Source organism: Falco rusticolus, chromosome 1, assembly GCF_015220075.1.
Source record: "Falco rusticolus isolate bFalRus1 chromosome 1, bFalRus1.pri, whole genome shotgun sequence".
Taxonomy (NCBI): domain Eukaryota; kingdom Metazoa; phylum Chordata; class Aves; order Falconiformes; family Falconidae; genus Falco; species Falco rusticolus.
Genome location: NC_051187.1, coordinates 59,501,937 through 59,522,384, shown reverse-complemented (window position 1 = coordinate 59,522,384; position 20,448 = coordinate 59,501,937). Strand labels below are relative to the sequence as shown.

The 20,448-nt window shown below is 40.5% G+C and overlaps 1 protein-coding gene across 1 annotated transcript; it reads right to left on the bottom strand.

The window, feature by feature from the left end:
* Positions 1 to 118: 118 nt before the first annotated feature.
* RRH (retinal pigment epithelium-derived rhodopsin homolog) lies at positions 119 to 20,406 on the bottom strand. Its single transcript, XM_037381102.1, has 7 exons — positions 14,426 to 20,406; positions 6,482 to 6,672; positions 4,765 to 4,864; positions 3,829 to 3,982; positions 3,296 to 3,464; positions 1,248 to 1,426; positions 119 to 357 (listed from the first exon to the last, which is right to left on the bottom strand). Exons 1-7 carry the CDS (start codon positions 14,529 to 14,531, stop codon positions 252 to 254), a joined length of 1,005 nt encoding a protein of 334 aa, XP_037236999.1. The 5' UTR covers positions 14,532 to 20,406; the 3' UTR covers positions 119 to 251.
* Between the last annotated feature and the right edge of the window lie 42 nt (positions 20,407 to 20,448).

Genomic DNA, 20,448 nt, shown 5'->3' with positions numbered 1-20,448 from the left:
TCCAACCCTGTAACAGTCACAGTGACCGCTTCACTGGCCTTTTTTGTTTGGGAAAGACTGGGTCAATAAAGCTCACACTCAAAAACTAAAGTCTTAGTGGGTTTTTTCATCTTAACCTATCTAAAAAGATTACCATGATTAACAGAAAACAGCTGGCTGGCTAAGGCAGATTATTATTCCAAAAGATTAATTAACTTTAACCCAGATTTCATTCCTTTCCATGTAATTTATGCAGGCAAATGACAAGAGTTCTATGATGTTAGTGCTCTTTGAGATACGCTCATGGGCAAGGCATTGTTTATAGTTATCTCTTGTCTTGTCTGACATCGCACCATTGCCAGGATTGCCCTCCTAAACCTGCAAAGGACAAAAAAAGGAAAGCAGAAAGATTGTTAGATGGAGAACCAAGTACAAAGAAAAATTGGGTAAGCTGGCATGAAGAATTACAACAAATTTCAATTTTAGTAAAACTTTATAAAAAAAAAGGGGTATTTGGAATTCAAAAGGACCCGAGTCTTTTTCACTTCCAGGTACAGGAATAACTCAGTTAAGTTCAGTGTTTCTTCTGCAACATGGGTCACAGCAGCTTTTGCTTATCCCAGGACAGGGTATAGCCATGACAGATGAACTTACAGAATGGGGGAAAATGAGAAGGTTTTTCATTGACTCAGCAGGATCAGTCAGACAAGTTCACCTAGAGAGAGATCACAGGTTCTGCTTCTAGGCTGGTAGCAGAGAAAGGAAGGAAGCCTCTTTGCAAAACCCAGTTCTCAGTCAGAGGCACTGGCTTGGTTAGAGCATTTGATAAGCTCGCTCAAAACAGAAGGCTTAGCTTATTTACTTTAACAAAAAGTGTCAATCCATCCTAGTCAGTCAGAATATGACTCATCCCAAATGAAGCAAGGACACCTACAGAAGTTACATGTCACTAAGCCACCACACATTTTTGCCACAGTCCTTAAAACCAAATTACTGCTGATGCAACCCCAATTCTGTAATGAGTCCCTCTGAGAAATGACAAAGGGACTTTCAAAACTGTCTTACAAAAGCTTTGTTAAACATCTTTATCAAGTCAGTATGTTTTGATGATGAATTCCTGTCCAAAAGGTCATCTTTGGTAAATCAACAGTGGCTTACCCTTTGATCTCTTTGCTAATCAGTTTGTCATATTTTACAGATGATCCTTCTATAGCTAGATGATACACTAAAATCATGAAGTAGACCGGTACCAAATTAGGAACACTTACTTTTTGTTTGCAATGACATAAATGCAGGGATTATAGAATGTGGAAGATTTTGCAAATAGAGGAGCTATGATGGCCATTGCAGGAGAAATTTTCTTTGGGTCTCCAAAGGAAGACCATAAACACACAATAGAGTATGGAGACCATGCCATCAAGAACATCACAATCATCACAACAGACATCTGTAAAACAAGAGGAACAGACATATAACCAGTATTACATGAAGATGGAGACATCAGATATTTAATAAGGCTGTTAAACAAAAATGTTTCGTAAGGCTTAACTATGGTACAGTTAAATAAAAGAAAGTAAATGTTTTAGGACACAAAGGCTCAGTCCATGTACTTAAGGAACCCGTAAGTGTCTGATTGGGTATCTCCTCAGTACGATGCTTGAACATGGCTATCATGCTTCATTAAACCAAACAGTCATGTCTTTTCTGCCTGCCTGTCAGAGAGAACAATCTGGGCATGTTGGGGCTCACACCCCAGAACACACCATGCTGCAGCTAGAACTGAACAGCAACAAGCCGGGGGTAGTGGGAGGGTTGGGGAGGAATCAACATATATTTTATATATATATATATATATATATATATATAAGACAGACTTTTCTGGCTTTTGCCAGGGCCATGAATCAGTAATGGAAATCTCAAATTAATCAAGAGGACAACACAAATCACAAGAAAACCAAACAAAACTGCAGGGTTCTTCGTATGTACAAGATTCCCTAGTGACGTTTACTTATATCCTTTTTCAGTCTTTCAGTGATGAAAAAGATAAGAAACAAGTAGTAAATGGCTACTTTGTATGAGCTGTTCTAGAGCACAACCAATAAACAAACTGTGACTGTCTCCACAGAATAGGGTAAATAATAATAATAATAATGTAATTCTAATAATAAATTATAGTAATGATAATAATGTAAAGAAAAAGTCCTTTCCTTTAGAAGCTTGTTCGGTGTGTAGAAAGCTTAGAAAATGTTGATTTGTGGAAAAGCAAGCACTCCATCTCTAAAGAAGGACACTGCTTAACACCAAAGCTTTGATCTTTTTCTTTCGTTTTTGGGGGTTTGGTGTTTGGTTTTGGTTTGTTTGTGTTTGGGTTGTTTGGTTTTTTTTTTCAAAATTAACTCAGTGTCTTCAACTGCAAAACAGGAAAAATTTCTTCACATTTTCTTCACAAATGTGAGTTTAAATTTATAACTGAAACCTCAATTTCAAACATTCCAAGAGCTCTTTAGAAGAAGAAAATACTCAAATTATTCTTTTTGGGTAAAACTACCATTTTCCAGGATTCAGTGATGAAAAAATTTTACAAGGCATGTTAAGCTTGCATTAATAAGTAATTCAAAAGAGTAGGTACATACTCTTCTGTCCAATTGTCTCTCACTTTTTTTATCATGCCCAACCATAAATCATGTTGTCACACAAAAATCAAAGGAGCTAGTGATCTTCAAGCTTTCTCAAGGACTTTTATACATTAAAAGAATGTCAACCTTCCAGGCAGAATATATAATTTTATACCATAACACATATTTGCTACTGTTTACATAAGAAAGAGATAAGCTCAACAGACTGAAAAGAACAAGGGGGTGGGAATCACATCGCTCGGGAGCTTGGAAATGCACTTTCACTTCTAGGCCATGATTTCAAATCAGAGTTGACCAATCCATTTCAGATCAGATACACCTGTGAACCTAGCAGAAAGCCTAAGGACTCTGCAGGCACAAAAAGTAGAAGCCCTCCTAGGACACCTCTGAGGTTTATTTCTGTGTCATGACACAGGGCAGAGGCAAGGAAAATTCATTGTTGCTCCCAGCCCTCAAAGTAGCCATTCAGATGGAAAGAGCATTAGGCCAAGAGTAAAGAATCTAATGTAAGTCAAGCCAAGAGTTTTCACCAAGGCTAGATTTCAGTTAATATTTAGTACTAAAGGAAAAGGGGGCATGTAGGAAACAGAAATGCTTAAAAGGCAGCGCTGTTCCTTTGCCCCCAAGACTTTAACACAAAAGAACATGTTTAAAAAAAAACACGCCCTCATTTGCCATACCTTTGTCACATCTACTTGGTCAGACCAATCTACGTTGATGCTCTCCAGACAGTTACTGCTCGCATATTGTTTCATTGTCCGGGAAACATTGTAATAACAGTAAAACATGACTGTTAAGGGTACAACAAAATTAACAGCAATTACACTCATTGTGTAGGAAACAAAGGACCTGATAAGACAGAAAAACAAAACACAGTAACTTACAAATAGCCATCAAGGAAAAGTTAAAGAATTTGATATTTTGATTTGATTATTTTACAATTGAAATTTTACAAAAAGGTTTTAAATAATCAGGAAAATTTTCTTTAGCTTTAATTTTTTTATTAGCAACTACAAGTCTTGCAGTTTCCAAGCACGGCTCAGTGCCTACGTTTTTTTCTAGACTTGTTCTATATTATTTCTGTTGTTTTAAAATTATTTTTATATATTAGGCTTCATACTTCACAAAGAAGTTAGGCTCACATAGTGGTGAATTAAATGTTAGCCTTCAATGAGACAGCATATTTAAAAGAAAGGATGAAGAGGAATCTTACACATCATTTTTCCTCCAATTTACTGTGCACGTTGCTCCAGTTGGATCCGGAGCGTAGCTAGCCCAGCCTACAGTAGGCATGGAAGCCCAAAAGACTGCATTTATCCAAGCAGCAAGGATTAGGGTGGCATAGCTACGGCTAGTCATTCTTCTTCCTGTGGCCAAGCACATACAGTCACAAGCCATTGTCAACTTTTGCTTCTTCCCATTGTTGAACAAGTGGCTTCCATTAAGCACATACCAGGTTTAATAGTGATTCTTTCAAAGGCCTACATTCCCAAACACCATAGCATACCTGTTTCATACTACTGAATGACATCTCAAGCTTTCCAGCCTTTAACACCACTTAAATACTGACACATGCTCCAACTCACCGCATACAGGCAATACCTGATCCTAATCCCATGCCAAAAAGCTTATTATGCAACAGTGCATTCAAGTACATTATTGCATGATTGCAGGGGGAGGAATTAACCGTTACAATACAGCTGTAACAGAGAGGAGAGAAAAACATCCAGTACAGTGTTAACACACTAGAGGCACGCATTTGCTTGACAGAGGTCAAAGCCTCCCACAACTAGAGGCTTTTCATGTGCTTCTGTATATGGATGAAATATATATATTTCCCTCTAAAGCCTGAAAACAGCCATGAAAATACAACATATAAACAGAACAACAGCTTAAATGTGAAATTTTCACTTTCACCAGCAGTACCATGCATGCCAACTAGGTAACTGTGAAATTTTCACTTTCACCAGCAGTACCATGCATGCCAACTAGGTAACATACTCAAGCAAGTACTGCAGGATCACACCCTAAATTCAAGTTATGCCCAGCACTGTAATCATGAGAAACATATTAATGAGAAAACAATACAATTAGACTCTTCTTTCACAGAAACCCAACAGTGAACAATTTTTGACCACAAGTACAGTACCTATATCAGGCCTGCAGATCGTCAGATAACGGTCAACTGCAACAACAGTGAGCAAACCAATACTCGCCATCCCAAAAAAGATATTTAAGGCAGCATAGATCTGAAATTAAAACAGACAGACAAAAAACCTTCCCAAGAAATCTTTCAAAGGTACAAGCATAAATTTGTGGACTGAATCCAAAGCACTACAATACATTGCATTCAGCCAGCATTCTCTTCCATCAGCAAGGTACTGAAGCAACTAATTCAATGCAGGCAGTTTGGAGATGGCTTATTTAAAATTAAACATTTCAAAAGCAACCTGCTTATGTGCACATCAGAAATCCTGAAGACAGTAGTCAAAAAAACCCAAACACACACTGTATTTCAAGAAAGTAAATTTTGACATTTGAAGATAAGAGTTTGGAGGTTGGGGGGTGGCTCAATTCATGTTTTCTATGTATGTTAAAGAAGCCTGAAGAGCATTTGATTCATAAAAAAAGTTACTGTTATAGCAAGTGTGAGGTCCTGAATTGTCACTCTTTCCTCTATTGTATAGCTACACTTATTTCACGGATATGGTACACTGACTTTCCCCATCAGCCCCCATACCTACATGTCAAATCTACTGCACAGAGTGACATACGCTGCAATCCCAACATGCTCCAAATTCATCTGCCCAGTCATCCCAGGGGCAGCCTGACCAGGAAGGATGACTGCAGGGGCTGTGTTACCACTGACACCCCAGAAACAGAGCCCTGTGCCAGACCACATGCCACCAGCAGTTATAATAGAACCACATGACATTCAGCCATCTCAGTTCACAGGATTCATTTGGCTTAGATTGACGTAAGTTGTGCTTCAAGCGATCTTAACTCCCAAAGCACCGGTAGTGAGATTTCACATCAACTTCAATGCACTACAAGTCAGTCTAGATCCAAAGGTGAGGCTTCTTGTCAAACAGTGACTGAATTTTGAGCTTGAAATAACTTTGTACTCGGGCAAGCGATGTCAGATTGTTATAAACATCCATTATATAAAGGTCCAAAATGTATAGTGATGCTAATATTTGAGTCACATTTCAGCGTATGCCTTCACATTACCATTAATTTTCCTGAACACTTAAGCCTAACAGTCTTTTAAAAAGGTAGATTAAATCAAAGTAAACAGCCAGCAAAGGGCACCAACTCTCTGCTATAGAAGTATGTTTTCCAGTCAGTCTATTTTTTAAAATAGCTATTAAAACAAGACTAAATCTTTAATGAAGACCAAGAGCCTTGCAAACCTTCATTTTAAATATCCCAGCAGTCCCATCCAAAAGAACATGTATTTGCCAAGCAGAACTAATTAAGATCTGTCAAGCTCATCATCAAAACATCAGCCAGATTCAAAGTTTTTAACTATCAAATAAATCACCAAATGTGCATGTGCTACTATAACCATCTTCATTTGGGGATTTCATTTCCTAAGCCTTCTTAAAGCTACTTTAAAATATCTCTTGTTAATAAATATAAGGTTACACTTTAATGCTTTCAGATTATAAATATAAATTTGGAATGAAATTCACACAAAATCCTATATCCAGAAATTGTTGACATTATAGAACATCAGCTTCAGGTCTAGAGTGAAGTTTTGCATCTCCATCTTATCTCTTAGAAGCACTAGTTTCAGGTAGAGCTACTACTTATTTCTGTTTGCTTTTCAGTGCTCAAAAATTTCTCTGACTGAATTGCAATACCTGGCATCCAGTATATCCAAATTTCCAGCTTCCATGCAGATCTGAGGCAGCAGACATGGGGTAACCAATGCCACTAACACCAATGTCAGTAAAAGCCAAGTTGATAATAATTGCATTGGTTGCTGTCCGAAGCTCTTTGTACTTAACAAAGATGCCTAGCACAACAATGTTACTGAAAATGCTTACCACTCCTGTAAAAAAAGAAAAAGGGAAACTTTACAAAAAGATAGACACCAGTCAGCAACACACCTGCAGAAGAAAAAGCAGCCTATTGTAATATCTAAGTCCTAAACAAGTTTTATTCTCAGTCAAACATAATTTTGCAAAGGGGATAGACACCTGACAAGGAGTGAAAAGCTTTTCCAATTAGGTTACTTTCACTTGGATTCAGTAAGGTCCAAAAGTGGAGCATTTTGCCAAACCTGGAACTTCCAATGCAATGACAACAAGCAAAGCAGAGATGTAAAATCATCTAGGATTACAATTCAAACACTCCAGCAACCAAGTACAGTACTGTCTTCCATGGCAAAAAAGAATGCAGGTCGGTGACTGGCAAAAAAAAGCTGGGGTTATGATGCCCTTGATACAGCAGAAGGCCCCTGCCGCCACCCGCAATCCTCATTTTTCAGCGGTTTCCACTGTGCATTCAGACAATAACCCTGGGCTAAAGGAACATAGAAGCTTTGATTTTGCTGCCACTGTCCCAGCCAGACTGAATCCCTTTCTCTGCTCATGAGGTCCCAATTCTTTGCAAGCATCAGAGATGGCTCAGGTTGCTGCAAACTGAATTTTCTAAGCCTTGTCAAGCAGCCTGGATGATCTGCACAGCCTACCGCAGTGGCATGGCTGGGCCAGCACCAGAGCCATTTTCTCCAACTAACAAGCTCTAGGGCTGTTATAGCCATGGTAAAAGTCCAACTCTGCACCAAACTGGCTCCCACCTCGCTAACCTGTGTATTTTTTAAACCTCTTTGGTCTGGCTTGACTCAAACTGTGTCTGAAGTCTGTTATTAGGCAACACAATAAATGGCCAGTAGGCAGAGAGTTGTAATAAATACAGTACTAAAGCTAAGATGTACATTCTCCTCTCTTGATGTCCAATCCCTCTGAAATTTGTTTTGGACTTAATGCTCCTCGAGGTGCTCAGGACACTCTTCAGGACCCTGTACATCAGCAAGCTTTTTCTGATTCTAGTGACCTATATCAAAACCTACAGGTCCTCCTTTTCTCCTGCTATTCCTCCTCCCTAGCCAAATCCTACTGCATGGCTCTTGGAGTGAGTTTATATGGCACTCCCACAAAACAGTATTATTTTTGGGGTGGTTTTATTCTCTTCAGACTCTAGCCTGTTGCAGAGATATCCAGAGCAAACTCTCATCCTCTAAACTTTTACTAACCCACTACTAATACAAGTTACTAATAAACAGTTAATAAGGTTAAAAACTCCCCCTTGCACCTCTGCAGAGAGGACGAAATCAAACATGAGTAAGAAATCAAGCAAAGGGGGCAGGAGGCCTGCATGGGTGAACAAGGAGCTTCTGGCAAACCTCAAACAGAAGGAGGAGGTTTACAGGGTGCAGAAAAAGGGGCAGGGCACTTGGGAGGCATATATGGATGTTGTCAGAACATGCAGGGAGGTGATGAGGAAGGCTAAGGTCCATTTGGAATTAAATCTGGTGAGGGAGATCAAGGACAATAAGAGCTTCTTCATATACATCAGCAGGAAAAGGATGACTAGGGAACATGTGGGCCCGCTGCTGAATGAGGTGGGTGCCCTGGTGACGAAGGACACAGAGAAGGAGTTACTGAATGCTGCCTCTGCTTCAGTCTTCACTGCCAGGGCCAGCCCTCAAGAACGCCAGACCCTGGAGGCAAGAGAGGAAGTCTGGGGAAAGGAAGACTTTCCCTTGGCCGAGGAGGACCACGTTAGGGATCACTTAAGCAAACTTGACACCCACAGATCTGTGGGCCCCAAGGGGATGCGACCCCGAGTGGTGAGGGAGCTGGCAGATGTTACTGCTAAGTCACTCTCCACATCTTTGAAAGGTCATGGAGGACAGGAGAGGTGCCTGAGGACTGGAGGAAGCCAATGTCACTCCAGTTTTCAACAAGGGCAAGAAGGAGGGCCCAGGAAACTACAGGCCAGCCAGCCTCACCTCCATCCCAGAAAGGTGATAGAACAGCTCATCCTGGAGGTCATCTTGAAGCATTTGGAGTAAAAGAAGGTCATCAAGAGTAATCAACATGGATTTACCAAGGGGAAATCATGCCTGACTAACCTGATAGTCTTCTATGATGGAATGGCTGGCTGGGTAGATGAGGGGAGAGCAGTGGATGTTGTCTACCTTGACCTCAGCAAGGCTTTTGGCACCATCTGCCATAACATCCTCATAGGTAAGCTCAGGAGGTGTGGGTTAGAGGAGCGGACAGTGAGGTGGATTGAGAACGGGCTGAATGGCAGAGCTCAGAGGTTGTGATCAGCAGCACAGAGTCTGGCTGGAGGCCTGTAGCTACTGGTGTTCCCAGGGGTCAGTGCTGGGTCCAGTCCTGTTCAACTTGTTCATCAATGACCTGGATGAGGGGACTGAGTGCACCCTCAGCAAGTTTGCTGATGATACAAAACTGGGGGAGTGGCTGACACACCAGAGGGCTGCGCTGCTATTCAGTGAGACCTGGACAGGCCAGAGAGCTGGGTGGAGGGGAACCTCATGAAGTTCAACAGAGGCAAGTGTAGGGTCCTGCACCTGGGGAGGAACAACCCCCTGCACCAGTACAGGCAAGGGGTTGACCTACTGGAAGGCAGCTCTGCGGAGAAGGACCTGGCAGTTCTGGTGTTGCCCAGTTCAAGTTGCCCGAGAGCCAGCAGTGTGCCCTTGTGACCAAGAAGGTCAATGGTACCATCCTGGGGTGCATTAGGAGGAGTGTGGCCAGCAGGTTGAGGGAGGTTGTCCTCCCCCTCTGCTCTGCCCTGGTGAGGCCACATCTGGAGTGCTGTGTCCAGCTCTGGGCTCCCCAGCTCGAGAGACAGGGAACTACTGGAGAGGGTACAGCAGAGGGCTCCAGAGATGATCAGGGGATTGGAACACCTCCCTTATGAGGAAATGCTGAGAGAGCTGAGCATTTTTAGCCTAGAGAAGAGAAGACAGAGGGGATCTTATCAATATCTACAAATATCTTAAAGGCAAGTGCCAAGAGGATGGGGCCAGGCTCCTTTCAGTGGTGCCCACTGACAGCACAAGGGGCAACCTGCACCATAGGAAGTTCCACCTGAATATGAGGAAGAACATCTTTACCTTGAGGGTGACAGAGCACTGGGACAGGCTGCCCAGAGAAGCTGTGGAGTCTCCTTCTGCAGAGACATTCAAAATCCACCTGGACGTGATTCTGTGCAACCTGCTGTAGGTGAACCTGCATTAGCAGGGGGCTGGACTAGAGGATCTCCAGAGGTCCCTTCCAACCCCGACCATTCTGTGACTCCCAACCCTTACCAATAAAATGGAAAATTCCACCATGTTCAAGGCAAACACAGCCATTAAAAAATAACTTGTAAGTAGTAACAGGAATTTGTGAGCTGTTCACAGATTCCCTAGTCTAGCACAGCTGCTACAGTATAACTGAACAAATCCTAAACTTAAAAACATTTCTATAGCGTGGGCACCTTAAATTACAAGTGCATAGTGGAATGTTATTTTGGTAAAAGTCTGACAACAGACAAGCAGACCCATCTCCCTTCACAGTTACTGCCCATCCTGCTCCAGTTCCCTGGCAATCCATCACTTTCACTGATGGGATTTTTGCTTCTCTATTGGCTCCACCTAAAACCTGACACACACAGCTTAGCTTTTGCTGACATGCCTCTGTGGAAAGGGCAATAAGGTTTTTAAGTATTACACAATGTTCTTTCATTTCTGTCACCATCAATGCTGCAGCACAGAGTTAAAAATCTCCCAAATATGTTCACAGTCAGACTACAAACACTGCAGCTAAAACAATAACCTCAGATCAGCAGGGTTAGAAAACCCAAGGGCAAGAATCAGTTTCAAGAACTTCAGCTCTACGGTTGAATTTTGAAGACTTCAACTGGTATCAGTATGGAAATTCCTTCAAATCACAGAAACTCCTGCGGGCTCCACCATTAGCAGTCCACAGGAACACAGTCCATAGATTTATAACCACCAGCACACACCTCAGTGCATCGAACTGTGGCAGACATTTCTAGAGTCAAATACACATCAGATGTACCATCTGAACCACTATGCTCAGCGAGACCTATGTTAGTACCATGACAGGTTTGAAAAAGGGCAGAAGGAAAGCTAGTGCAATCATAACAACATACATAAAAATATAACAAAGATGATACTTTGGATAACAGACATGGGGGACAACACCAATCCATCAGCTTTTACGTCAAGTTTCTCCATTTCATTTGGTACCTTTTTTATTATACCTGAAGCTCACATAAGAAGTTTCACCGCAATATTTTATTAATCGGTACCAATTTCCTACATTACAGAAATTCTCTCAACCAATTCAGTAATTTTAAAATCAAATGAGGCAAAATGGTAATTCATTGTTGGTTGCCTCTTTTTCCATTCTCTTTTTAATACCATCAAGCATGTCTGTTCTCAGGTGCAAGTCTCCTGCTTAGTACATAAAAACTATATTACAGATGATGTTGGGGGTGCACAGCCCCACAGATGCCATCAGCTATCTTATTCATACATTCACACATTTCAGGAATGACATTGTGATGCTACGAGCCCCTAAAATGAACAAAAGCAGGGAGCTGGGGATCTGATTCAAAACCAGCACGTAGTAAAGCACTGACAGTGCCAGTTCTGTCAGCTCTCCTGTTGACAAGTAGTGTGACATCTCTTGGGAGAGAGGAAGCAAAACAGAATTAAAGGTTTAGAAAACAGTACAGGCTTCTTATGAGGCATACTTTAACAGATGAAATCAGAAATACAACAGGACTGTAAACTCATATCCTCAGGGCGAAGGAAGGATCCTGCTAGACACACTTAAAACTTAGTGCTTCAGAGCCCAATTGTAAAATGAAGGGGGAGGTGAGGAAGGGAATCAAACCAAACCAGGGAAAAAAAAGTGGAAATCAGCAAGCCTATATTCATTAAAGATTTCAGAACTACTAAAATTAATAGAGCGAAAATAAACATTCTGGGGAGAAAAATGTAGGAAGGTGGATTCCATCTTGAACAAAGTGAGAAAAAAACCCATAGATTCAAAAAACACTCTTCCCTGTTTCCGAGAATCAGGTCAAGTAGAAGAACAAGGTCTCTCCAGGCAGCAGTAAAGCAGTGCCCACTAGAAGAGCAATGAAGCTGGTGAAGGGTCTAGAGAACGAGTCTTAAGAGGAGCAGCTGAGGGAACTGGAGCTGTTTAGCCTGGAGAAAAGGTAGCTGAGGAGGAAGACCTTATTGCTCTCTACAATTACCTGAAAGGAGGTTGTAGCAAGGTGTGGGTTGGTAGCGTCTCCCAATTAACAAGTGATGGGATGAAAAAAAACAGCCTCAGGTTGCACCAGGGGAGGTTTATATCGGCTATTAAGAAGAATTTCTTCACTGAAAGTGTTATTAAGCATTGGAACAGGCTGCCCAGGGAAGCGGCTGAGTCACCATTTCTGGAGGTATTTAAGAAACATGTAGACGTGGCACTTAGGGACATGGTTTAGTGGTGGACTGGGCTGTGCTACATTAACAATTGGACCAATGACCTTAAAGGTCTTTTCCAACCTAAACAATTCTATGATTTCTTAGAGGGCTGGGCATGCCGACCAAGCCCAAGCCCTTTCGTAAGCTGATATCATCAGCTAGGATGAACTTACTTGACTCAGAAAAAGCACATGGGATGCTGCCACTTGGCCTGTGAAACATCATACTGTTAGAACAACTATTCCCATATTTCTTTTAATTAAACCTTACAGCTTTGTGAAGATGAGGATAAACACGTCATGAACTGATTAAGAGCAGAAGAATTTCCTATTTTCCTTCTTTCCATGAATGAAATGAAGCAATGAAAACAAAATGCAGATCAAATGCAAATACAAGCCCTAACAGAATTAAGCAAAATCTGTGGGTACCAGCATCAAAACAATGAAGGTCAGGTCTGCCTATAACACAGAATTTACTTTTCCAGTTAGCATTTTAACATTATACTACAGCATTTCACCACTGCAAGCTGAAGAACATCCATGAGGCGATACTGCAGCCTGCATACCCCTGTTGTAATCACTAAAATCAATGCAATGACTACTGTTAAGACTGCAATAGTTAACAATACCTCCTTCTCAGAAAACAAAGCAATTATCTGCAAGAGAGAGAAGCATTCAAACCTTTTAAAAAGCAGCATAATGATGAACACCATACCTGTACTTCATTCTTATTCTTAGACATCTGCTTATTAGCACAGCTTAAATTTTCCAGATTTGCTGTGGTAAGGCATTTGCAAAGCAATCAGTCATATTTTCAAAGATGTTATAGACCTTACTATCAAAAGCATTCCTCATTAAGAAAGCAAAGTCCAAGCTACAGGTGAAAGATTTACTAGACCCCCCCAAAACATAATGAGAAAAAAAAAAAAGAAAAAAAAACCACCCACAAAATAGTCCCTTTTTTTTAAAAAAAAAGACATTTGATTTCTATGCAATATTAATAAAGAAAAACTGGGCTGATTCTGGCTAATCCCATTGATCATTTATGATAGCCTTGATCCCTAACACCAGGTGTTCAAACTATTTCAAACTATCTGAAAAGACCACCTTGTTACACACTATGTAATCAATTTTAATAAAAATATAAGTAGTATTATACATATTTGCAGCACCTAATAGATCCAGTTTCCTGCAAATAGTGTGGTAGTAATGCAGAGTGTATCCAGCCTTCTAATATTTGACCATAATACATCTCTACAACTTCATAACAAGTCTACTGATCTGTGTAGTGTTCTACCAATTTCTCCAAAAACCTGAAACAGATTTTTGCTTTTGCATTCAAACGTACCCTCTTTACCAAAACAGCAATTTGATACTTACCACTTCAAATAGATATGCTAAATAAAACACAACCATTAGCAATACTATTTCATATAAGCTAATTATAACACAGAAAATATATGTTACAGTCTGTGAATAAAATATTTATAAACTGATTTAATTTTCCATAATAAAGGTATAGAAGGCCTATTTTTAAACACCGTAGGTTTCAGGTTTTGGTGAGGTTGGTATTTCATAGCTCTAGCACTCACTGCTTCAGAAAAACATTACTGAAGCAGTTGTGGTTATAACTGAGAAAGCTGTCTAAGGAAACAAAATACTAATTCCATAACTACAGTTTAGCTAAAGGCCATTGCAGTTACAGGGAAGAAAGACCATGTCAAGTCTTCCAGCGTGCTTTTTCTAACTTGTGTCATCGGTGAAAAATACAGCTGCAACTGGAGTCTGTTCTTCTCTGATTAATGACCAGCTCCCTCCCTCTAAGTCACATTCCAACCCTTCCCCTTACATCCCCCTAACAGACACCCGCTCACATGCTCAGACTACACATATATTACTATGAACATGTGCCCAGAGAAATCTCAAGATAGCTTCGAGCACATCACAGAAAAATGCAAGATGTGACAGCTATGCCCTATTTTTATCTCTTTTGCAAGCTGGCAGAAATTAATTCTCACTCTCTTCTATAATTACATATCAACAAAATATATTTTCGAGACACAATGCTGCCTTCAAATATAGAGCAGAAAACTTAGATGTTTCTGCACACTTCGGTCAGCCTGCTAATAGCTAACCTGTCAGTAAACTATGGAGAAAAACCATCAGTCATCTGTGTAATACAAAATGAAATACCATCACTGTTACTACACAAAATGAGCATTCAGATCTACAGTTCCATTTTAAAAACTTACACAACTATTTGCCAATGCCCATACCTGCTGTTATTAAGTAAGCTGCAACTATGTTGTGCTCAGTCTGCGTAAAGGCTGAATGAGCTTCACTGTCACTTTCTGAGGAATTGGATGAATCATTCCAATGCATTTTGGACAAAAGAGACTGTCGCCTATTCTCCGCAATAATTCATCAAGACGATGAAACAGTACAAAACCCTGTCAGGCAAATTCTTTCTTTATTCCACAGACTCACTGAACAACTGAAAAAAAGGGGGGTAGGGGGGAGTTCCCCGCACCACTGACAACCTCCAAGCATGATTTAATTGGACTAAAGTGCAAAGAAGTTTACACTCCCAATCTATGCAGGAGATTGTTAATTAAAACAAAGAGCAGCACAGAACTGAGTACAACATTTCCAACAGCATGCTTAAACTTCATTCTTACTGCTAAAGAGATTAATCATCACATGCCCCCAAACTTTCTCCTTCAAACCTCTTGTGCAACACTTCAAAAACCTCAAAAAAAGTTGAATCAGGTCAGTTGGTCATCAGCCTGGCTTGGAATTAATTCCCACCATCACAGCAAACACACAAAACCGCAGCACAACATGAAGACACAAATGTCTATTTCTTTAAAATGCAGGATAAGCTTAAAGTCCATCCCTTCAAATTCTTAAAGACCTATTCACCAAGATTCTTAGTCTGATTTAAACTCTCAAGTTGACACAAACACAGAAAGAACACAGCCCACTATTTTCTAAAGTGAAGCATGATTTTCAGGAAACTTAATTGCTACATTTATTAAATAGCCTAGTCTGCAGAAAATGGGTTTTGAATACGTTTTACAAGTCTGAACATCCTCCCTCTCCCAAACACGTACACAAGCTTGCTTCACGCAAATTTTCCAAAGCATGCTACCGGGCAGAAAATTATTTCCCAAAGCCTTGAACAGCAGAATCTCATTCTCTTCAGTGATGAGGTAGCTGCACACCAAAATAAAGACCTTTCACAAAATCCTGCATAAGTATTAGCTGCAATAAACCCTTGTCCAAAGAGCAGTATCAGTATAAGCAACCAAAGAAGGTGTTTTCCACCAGTTCCCCTTCACACAGTTTTTGCCTCCAGTTCTGTACTCAGTATACTAGGTATCAAAGTGACAAGGATGAGCCACCAGTGGTTCTTCAGTTGTATGTGGTTCGCAGGCAGCTCAAGCAGGCTCCCACCCCAGGGCTGTGACTTCTGAACAGTAAGAGGGTGTAGTGCCACAGGCAGTATTGAGGAACATAGCCATCCCCTAGAAAAGGCTACCTGAAGAGCTCTCCCCTCTCTGACCCGTGAAACACTCAGAGCATTCCCTCCCACCCCTCAGCTTTGCAAAACAGACATCCTGCATCCTTCACCCATTTGAATCTAAAGGTAACAAAGTTTGTTATCAAACTTCTGCAGTCACAAAATTCAGTCGTCACTACTACAGACGATGGTTACCACAGCTCTACCAGCAAACAGTTCCACCATCAAAAAAAACCAGGACCCTAGAGGTCTCAGAGTACTTGCATTATGGTATTTTTCCTGTTAGAAGAGGATTAGGCAGGAACAGGGTGGGAAGGTTCTGAAAGGAAAGATGATCTGTTTGGCAACGAAGCCACTTCCCTAGTGCCCCAGAGCCCTGCCTCAAAAGATAAAAGCATAGTGATAATTTGATCTCTTTGCTTTCCTCCCCTAAAACTTTGTCAAGATTTACAAGAGCACCTCAGATTTTGCAGTTTCCCTACAAATCAGAGCTTGTAAAGCTGATTGACTCAGAAAAGCAAAGCATTACTATTTTTACTCAGATAGGACTCCAGACTTTGAGACCATACAGATTTTATGTGTACTTGTTGGTTAAAGCACAAGTTTCTAGTATGTGCTGTCCATCCTATGTACATTGTCTCCATCTCTTCATCTCTTAAACTTGGGTAATTTTACAGCAACAGGAATTGAGAGAAAAAAGCAAAAGTTAAAGGCAGACATTACTTATCATTAACCTAAAAGTCATTTTTTTTAGAACACTGCAGTTCATAAAACAAAGCCAAAAAGATAAAGCAAGGAATTAAATAACAAAGTATACAAATAATTCAGAAAGTTGGAACTACAGTTTCCTAAGCCAGATAAAATATGGTTTACCACATTGCTTTTTTAATACTGGCATAAGAAAAAAAAAAATCCAAACCCTCAGGCCATTTTTATCTTCCAAAAATAGGTAGTATCACTAGTGTCAGAGGGGCATTTTACAACCTCCAGTGACACTTTCCCTTCCCACTTGTCCCAGATCAGTAGCAACAAAACAGAATTTCTATTTAAGTCCATTCTTCAATTTGTAGGTATCCGTATAGATATGGGGCAATGTAAAACTCATTACAGGGCTTAGCAAGTTGCTTTCAATTACATACAAAGTATATTTCAATCCACAAATGATTAAGAGTAGAGAAACTTACATTTGCATTAAAGCAGTAAAAAAAAGCAAAACCAAAACAAAACCTCTGTCCTATTTTCAGTGGTAACCAGACTATAAATCAACAACCCCCAACCCCAACCCCTCCCCCGTTTATTAAGCCCATCACCACGAGAGGGCTCTACAGGGCGGAACTTCCCTTTCACCCGATTTTCCGAACAGATGCAAACGGTTCAAACCCAATGAAAAACAAATTAATAAAGTATTTTTTTTCCTCCCTCACAGAGACCTTCACTAGCTTTAAACTGTTGATAAAAAAGTTTGACTCTAAACGAAAGAGATTTTCAGCTGACTGAAGAAAGCACCCTGAAAAATGTGACTCTAAAGGTTTTTTACTTGCCATACTTGAGGCAGTAGCAGTGGTTTTTTTTTAAATAACAGTTTCTTGTCAGGACAATGTTTTGCACAACTGCAAAAAACTCTGCACCAGTATGTATGCGACCACCCAGCATTGTTTCACGCAAATATCCACAACTTCACATGCTAGAGAATCCTTTGCTCTGCAACAGCCAGTGCTGCATACGTACATTAACGTAGCCCAATTATTTTCTTCATCAAATTTCTCTGTCAAAGTAACATAGCAAATCTATGAACTATATTGAACTACCCTATCCGAACAACTACAGAAAACAAAAGGTAAAAAAAAAAATCCCTCCAGGAAGGAATGCAGGGACACTGAAACAATTCTCAATGGGAAACAGCTTAAGCTTTACAATACACCTCCATGTTTTTACCCTCAGTTTAGCAAGGATTTAGATTCCACACAGAAAAAATATAAACCCAGAATTTTAGTGTGGCAAGGACAAAAGGCTCAGAGTCTTCCAAATACCTTTAAGCAATCTGATTCTAGTGATTTACCAGATGTCATTTTCAAAATCAGCTGAAAGTCAGACCTTATGTCAGGGTCAAATATTGCAGTGGCTAACACGTTCACTTGAAACCTTTTGAAAACGGGACTTGGTCACTCTGCCTCTGCCACAACAGCGAGCATGCTGCTGTGTCCCGGGTGGGAAGCCAAACACTGTGGGGTATTCACTGTGTGAACTCCTGAGCTTCAGAGGAATACTGCAGGACAGCAACCCCCTTTGCACTGCTGGAGCAGGTGGCAGGTGAGAAGTTCTTTAGGTGGCCCAGCCTTTTGCCTCAAATGCTGCCAGCGAGGGGAAATCCGGAGAACACCAAACTCTCACCGACAGCCTATACTACAACACCTTTCCCCCACCCTCCTCATTTCACAGTGCACTGACTTTTTCCCCTGACACTACAGCTACTTGAAATTTTCTGCCAACATACTATTTCTGTCAGGGTACTGGCGAACCCACCTTTCCTATTCTCTGCAGAAAAAGCCTAGAATATTTGTAAGCACATATATAAAACTTCAACACTTCACTTAGATCAGGAGCACAGTGACAGAATCACAGGTAGGATCTGAATGAAAAGTTCACAACAGAGAGGAGGGTGTCATAAAATTACAGAACCTGTATTTTTAGCTAATTGCAGCACTACACTGCAGACAAGACGTCATCTTAGGGGTTTTTTAAGACACTGAATTTTCATCTATTACTGCTAGCAACTACTTGTATTAGGAGGGCTGGGTTATGCCATGACACAGAGAAGACAAGGCAGAACAGGGCCTGGATGGACCTTGCCACAGAAAAAAAAAAAAAAAAAAAAAAAAAAAAAAGAAAAAATGGAAAAAGGCATCACCACATGTCAGACTTGTCCAGACACTGCTTCCTCATACAGCAGCTCATTTCACACTCAACCACTAAGGACGTTCTTCCATAAGTGATATCCTACAACCTCCACAAAGATTCACAATATAAATTTCCTCTGGATATTTGTGTTAATTCCATCTGACGCTGTATGCGAAGGACATGGCGTCATGCTCCTCATGCATTTCTCAGCTGGGACTGCAATCCAGCTCCCTACAATCAAGAGACTGATCTTCCCTCTAAAGCTGCAAGAGATATTTTTCTTTAACCCTTCCACACACAGACTTAAGTCTTTGCTTTGGTCTCTCAAGAGCTTCAGGCTGACTCACTGCTCCACCTGCTGTGAGATTCAAAGCATAGGCCTGTTGTCCTGGGCTGCAAGATGGTACTCTACAACTGAAACATCAGCTGTCGCATCATACAATTTAAAGGTGATGGCAGCAGTACAGTCTTCCGATGTCCTGGGCAGAAGGATATCCCTAAAGCATGCAGTGAGAATAGCAAAGCAGAACATGTATAGCAGAGCATGAATTTGCGTGTTACAGTGAGGACTGTGTTAAGTCTTCCAAAGCCAGAATAAGGAAAGATCTAAGTCAGCTACCCACAACCAGCCACTGATGCATCCGTGAAGAATATAGCATAACAGAGGATGCAATTACAAATATGACAAAAGTAATGACAATTCCAGCTTCACTGCAGGTTGGTATTGTTCAGCTGCAATGTGATATGCCAGAAACATAATGACTTGCATAGGATTTTGTTTAAAGGGCAATTCTACAATGCCTCCAGTCTGAGCCCTAAGTCACTCAGGCCTAGCAATACACAGCATCAAAAATCTAAACACTTTCAGAGGTCTGGATTTAACTGACCTGGTTAAAGTTAAGTCTGTAGCAATACCAGAAAAATAATCGGTATCCCTCAATTTCTGAGTGTGCATGGTTAAGAATAGACTCGGCTTCTTCTCACAAAAGCAGATCTAGCAGAATTTCCAACGCTTTGTGGTTTGTCCTTTTTAAACTGAGGAACATTTATATCTATTATCCTATGAGCATCTGTTCAGACTTAATTGAATTCTTGAACATTTGTTTTGCTACCTCATTTCAAGTTTTGTTCCAGAGATTATTCAAACAGTCATGTTTGTTAAAATGACCAGTAACTGTCTGGTGCTGACAAATTACCTGTTTCTTTTTGTTAAGCAGAAGGCTAATAGAACTCATTTGCCTATTACACTTTTTAATTAATGAATGCAGTAACAGTATGATCAAGTCTAAATATACTTCTTTTGACATTGAACAAGATGTTCAAAATACTTTCACACAGATCACTACAGTTCCGTTTTCAAAATGCTTCGTGTGAGAGTCTGTGAATGGATTCCTGCCTCCAGATGAAATCCTGCAAGAATCTGCTTTTGTATTCTATTTTCAAAGAGAGGCACCCTGTTCTCCTGCATCCTTAAGAAAAAGCAGTTAATAGGTTTTCAACAATCCTCCTAATGCATCCATTTAAAGACTTCAAACAGTTGTGCCATTTTTTTCATGCCCTTTTTAAGCAATACTTCCCTGAAAGTCCTGTGTGCAGAGGAGCCCAGTGGAGCCCTATGATGGGCTATCTGATCTTAGCCCTACACAAGCTCAGAGCACCACAGAGGTACAGTGCCAGGACATAAAAACCTCAAGAGAAACAGGCTAAGGGGGACATGGGGACATTTAAAAATGCTTTGCAATTTTAGTATCAGTCTAATTAGAAACAATTAGGTGACTTAAGAATAGTATTAACCTTGTCGTATCCATCAGATACCAGCTTCTAAGATGTCTCAATACCTTTGGCCTTCACTGATATTTAGACAGAAAAAGCCACAAA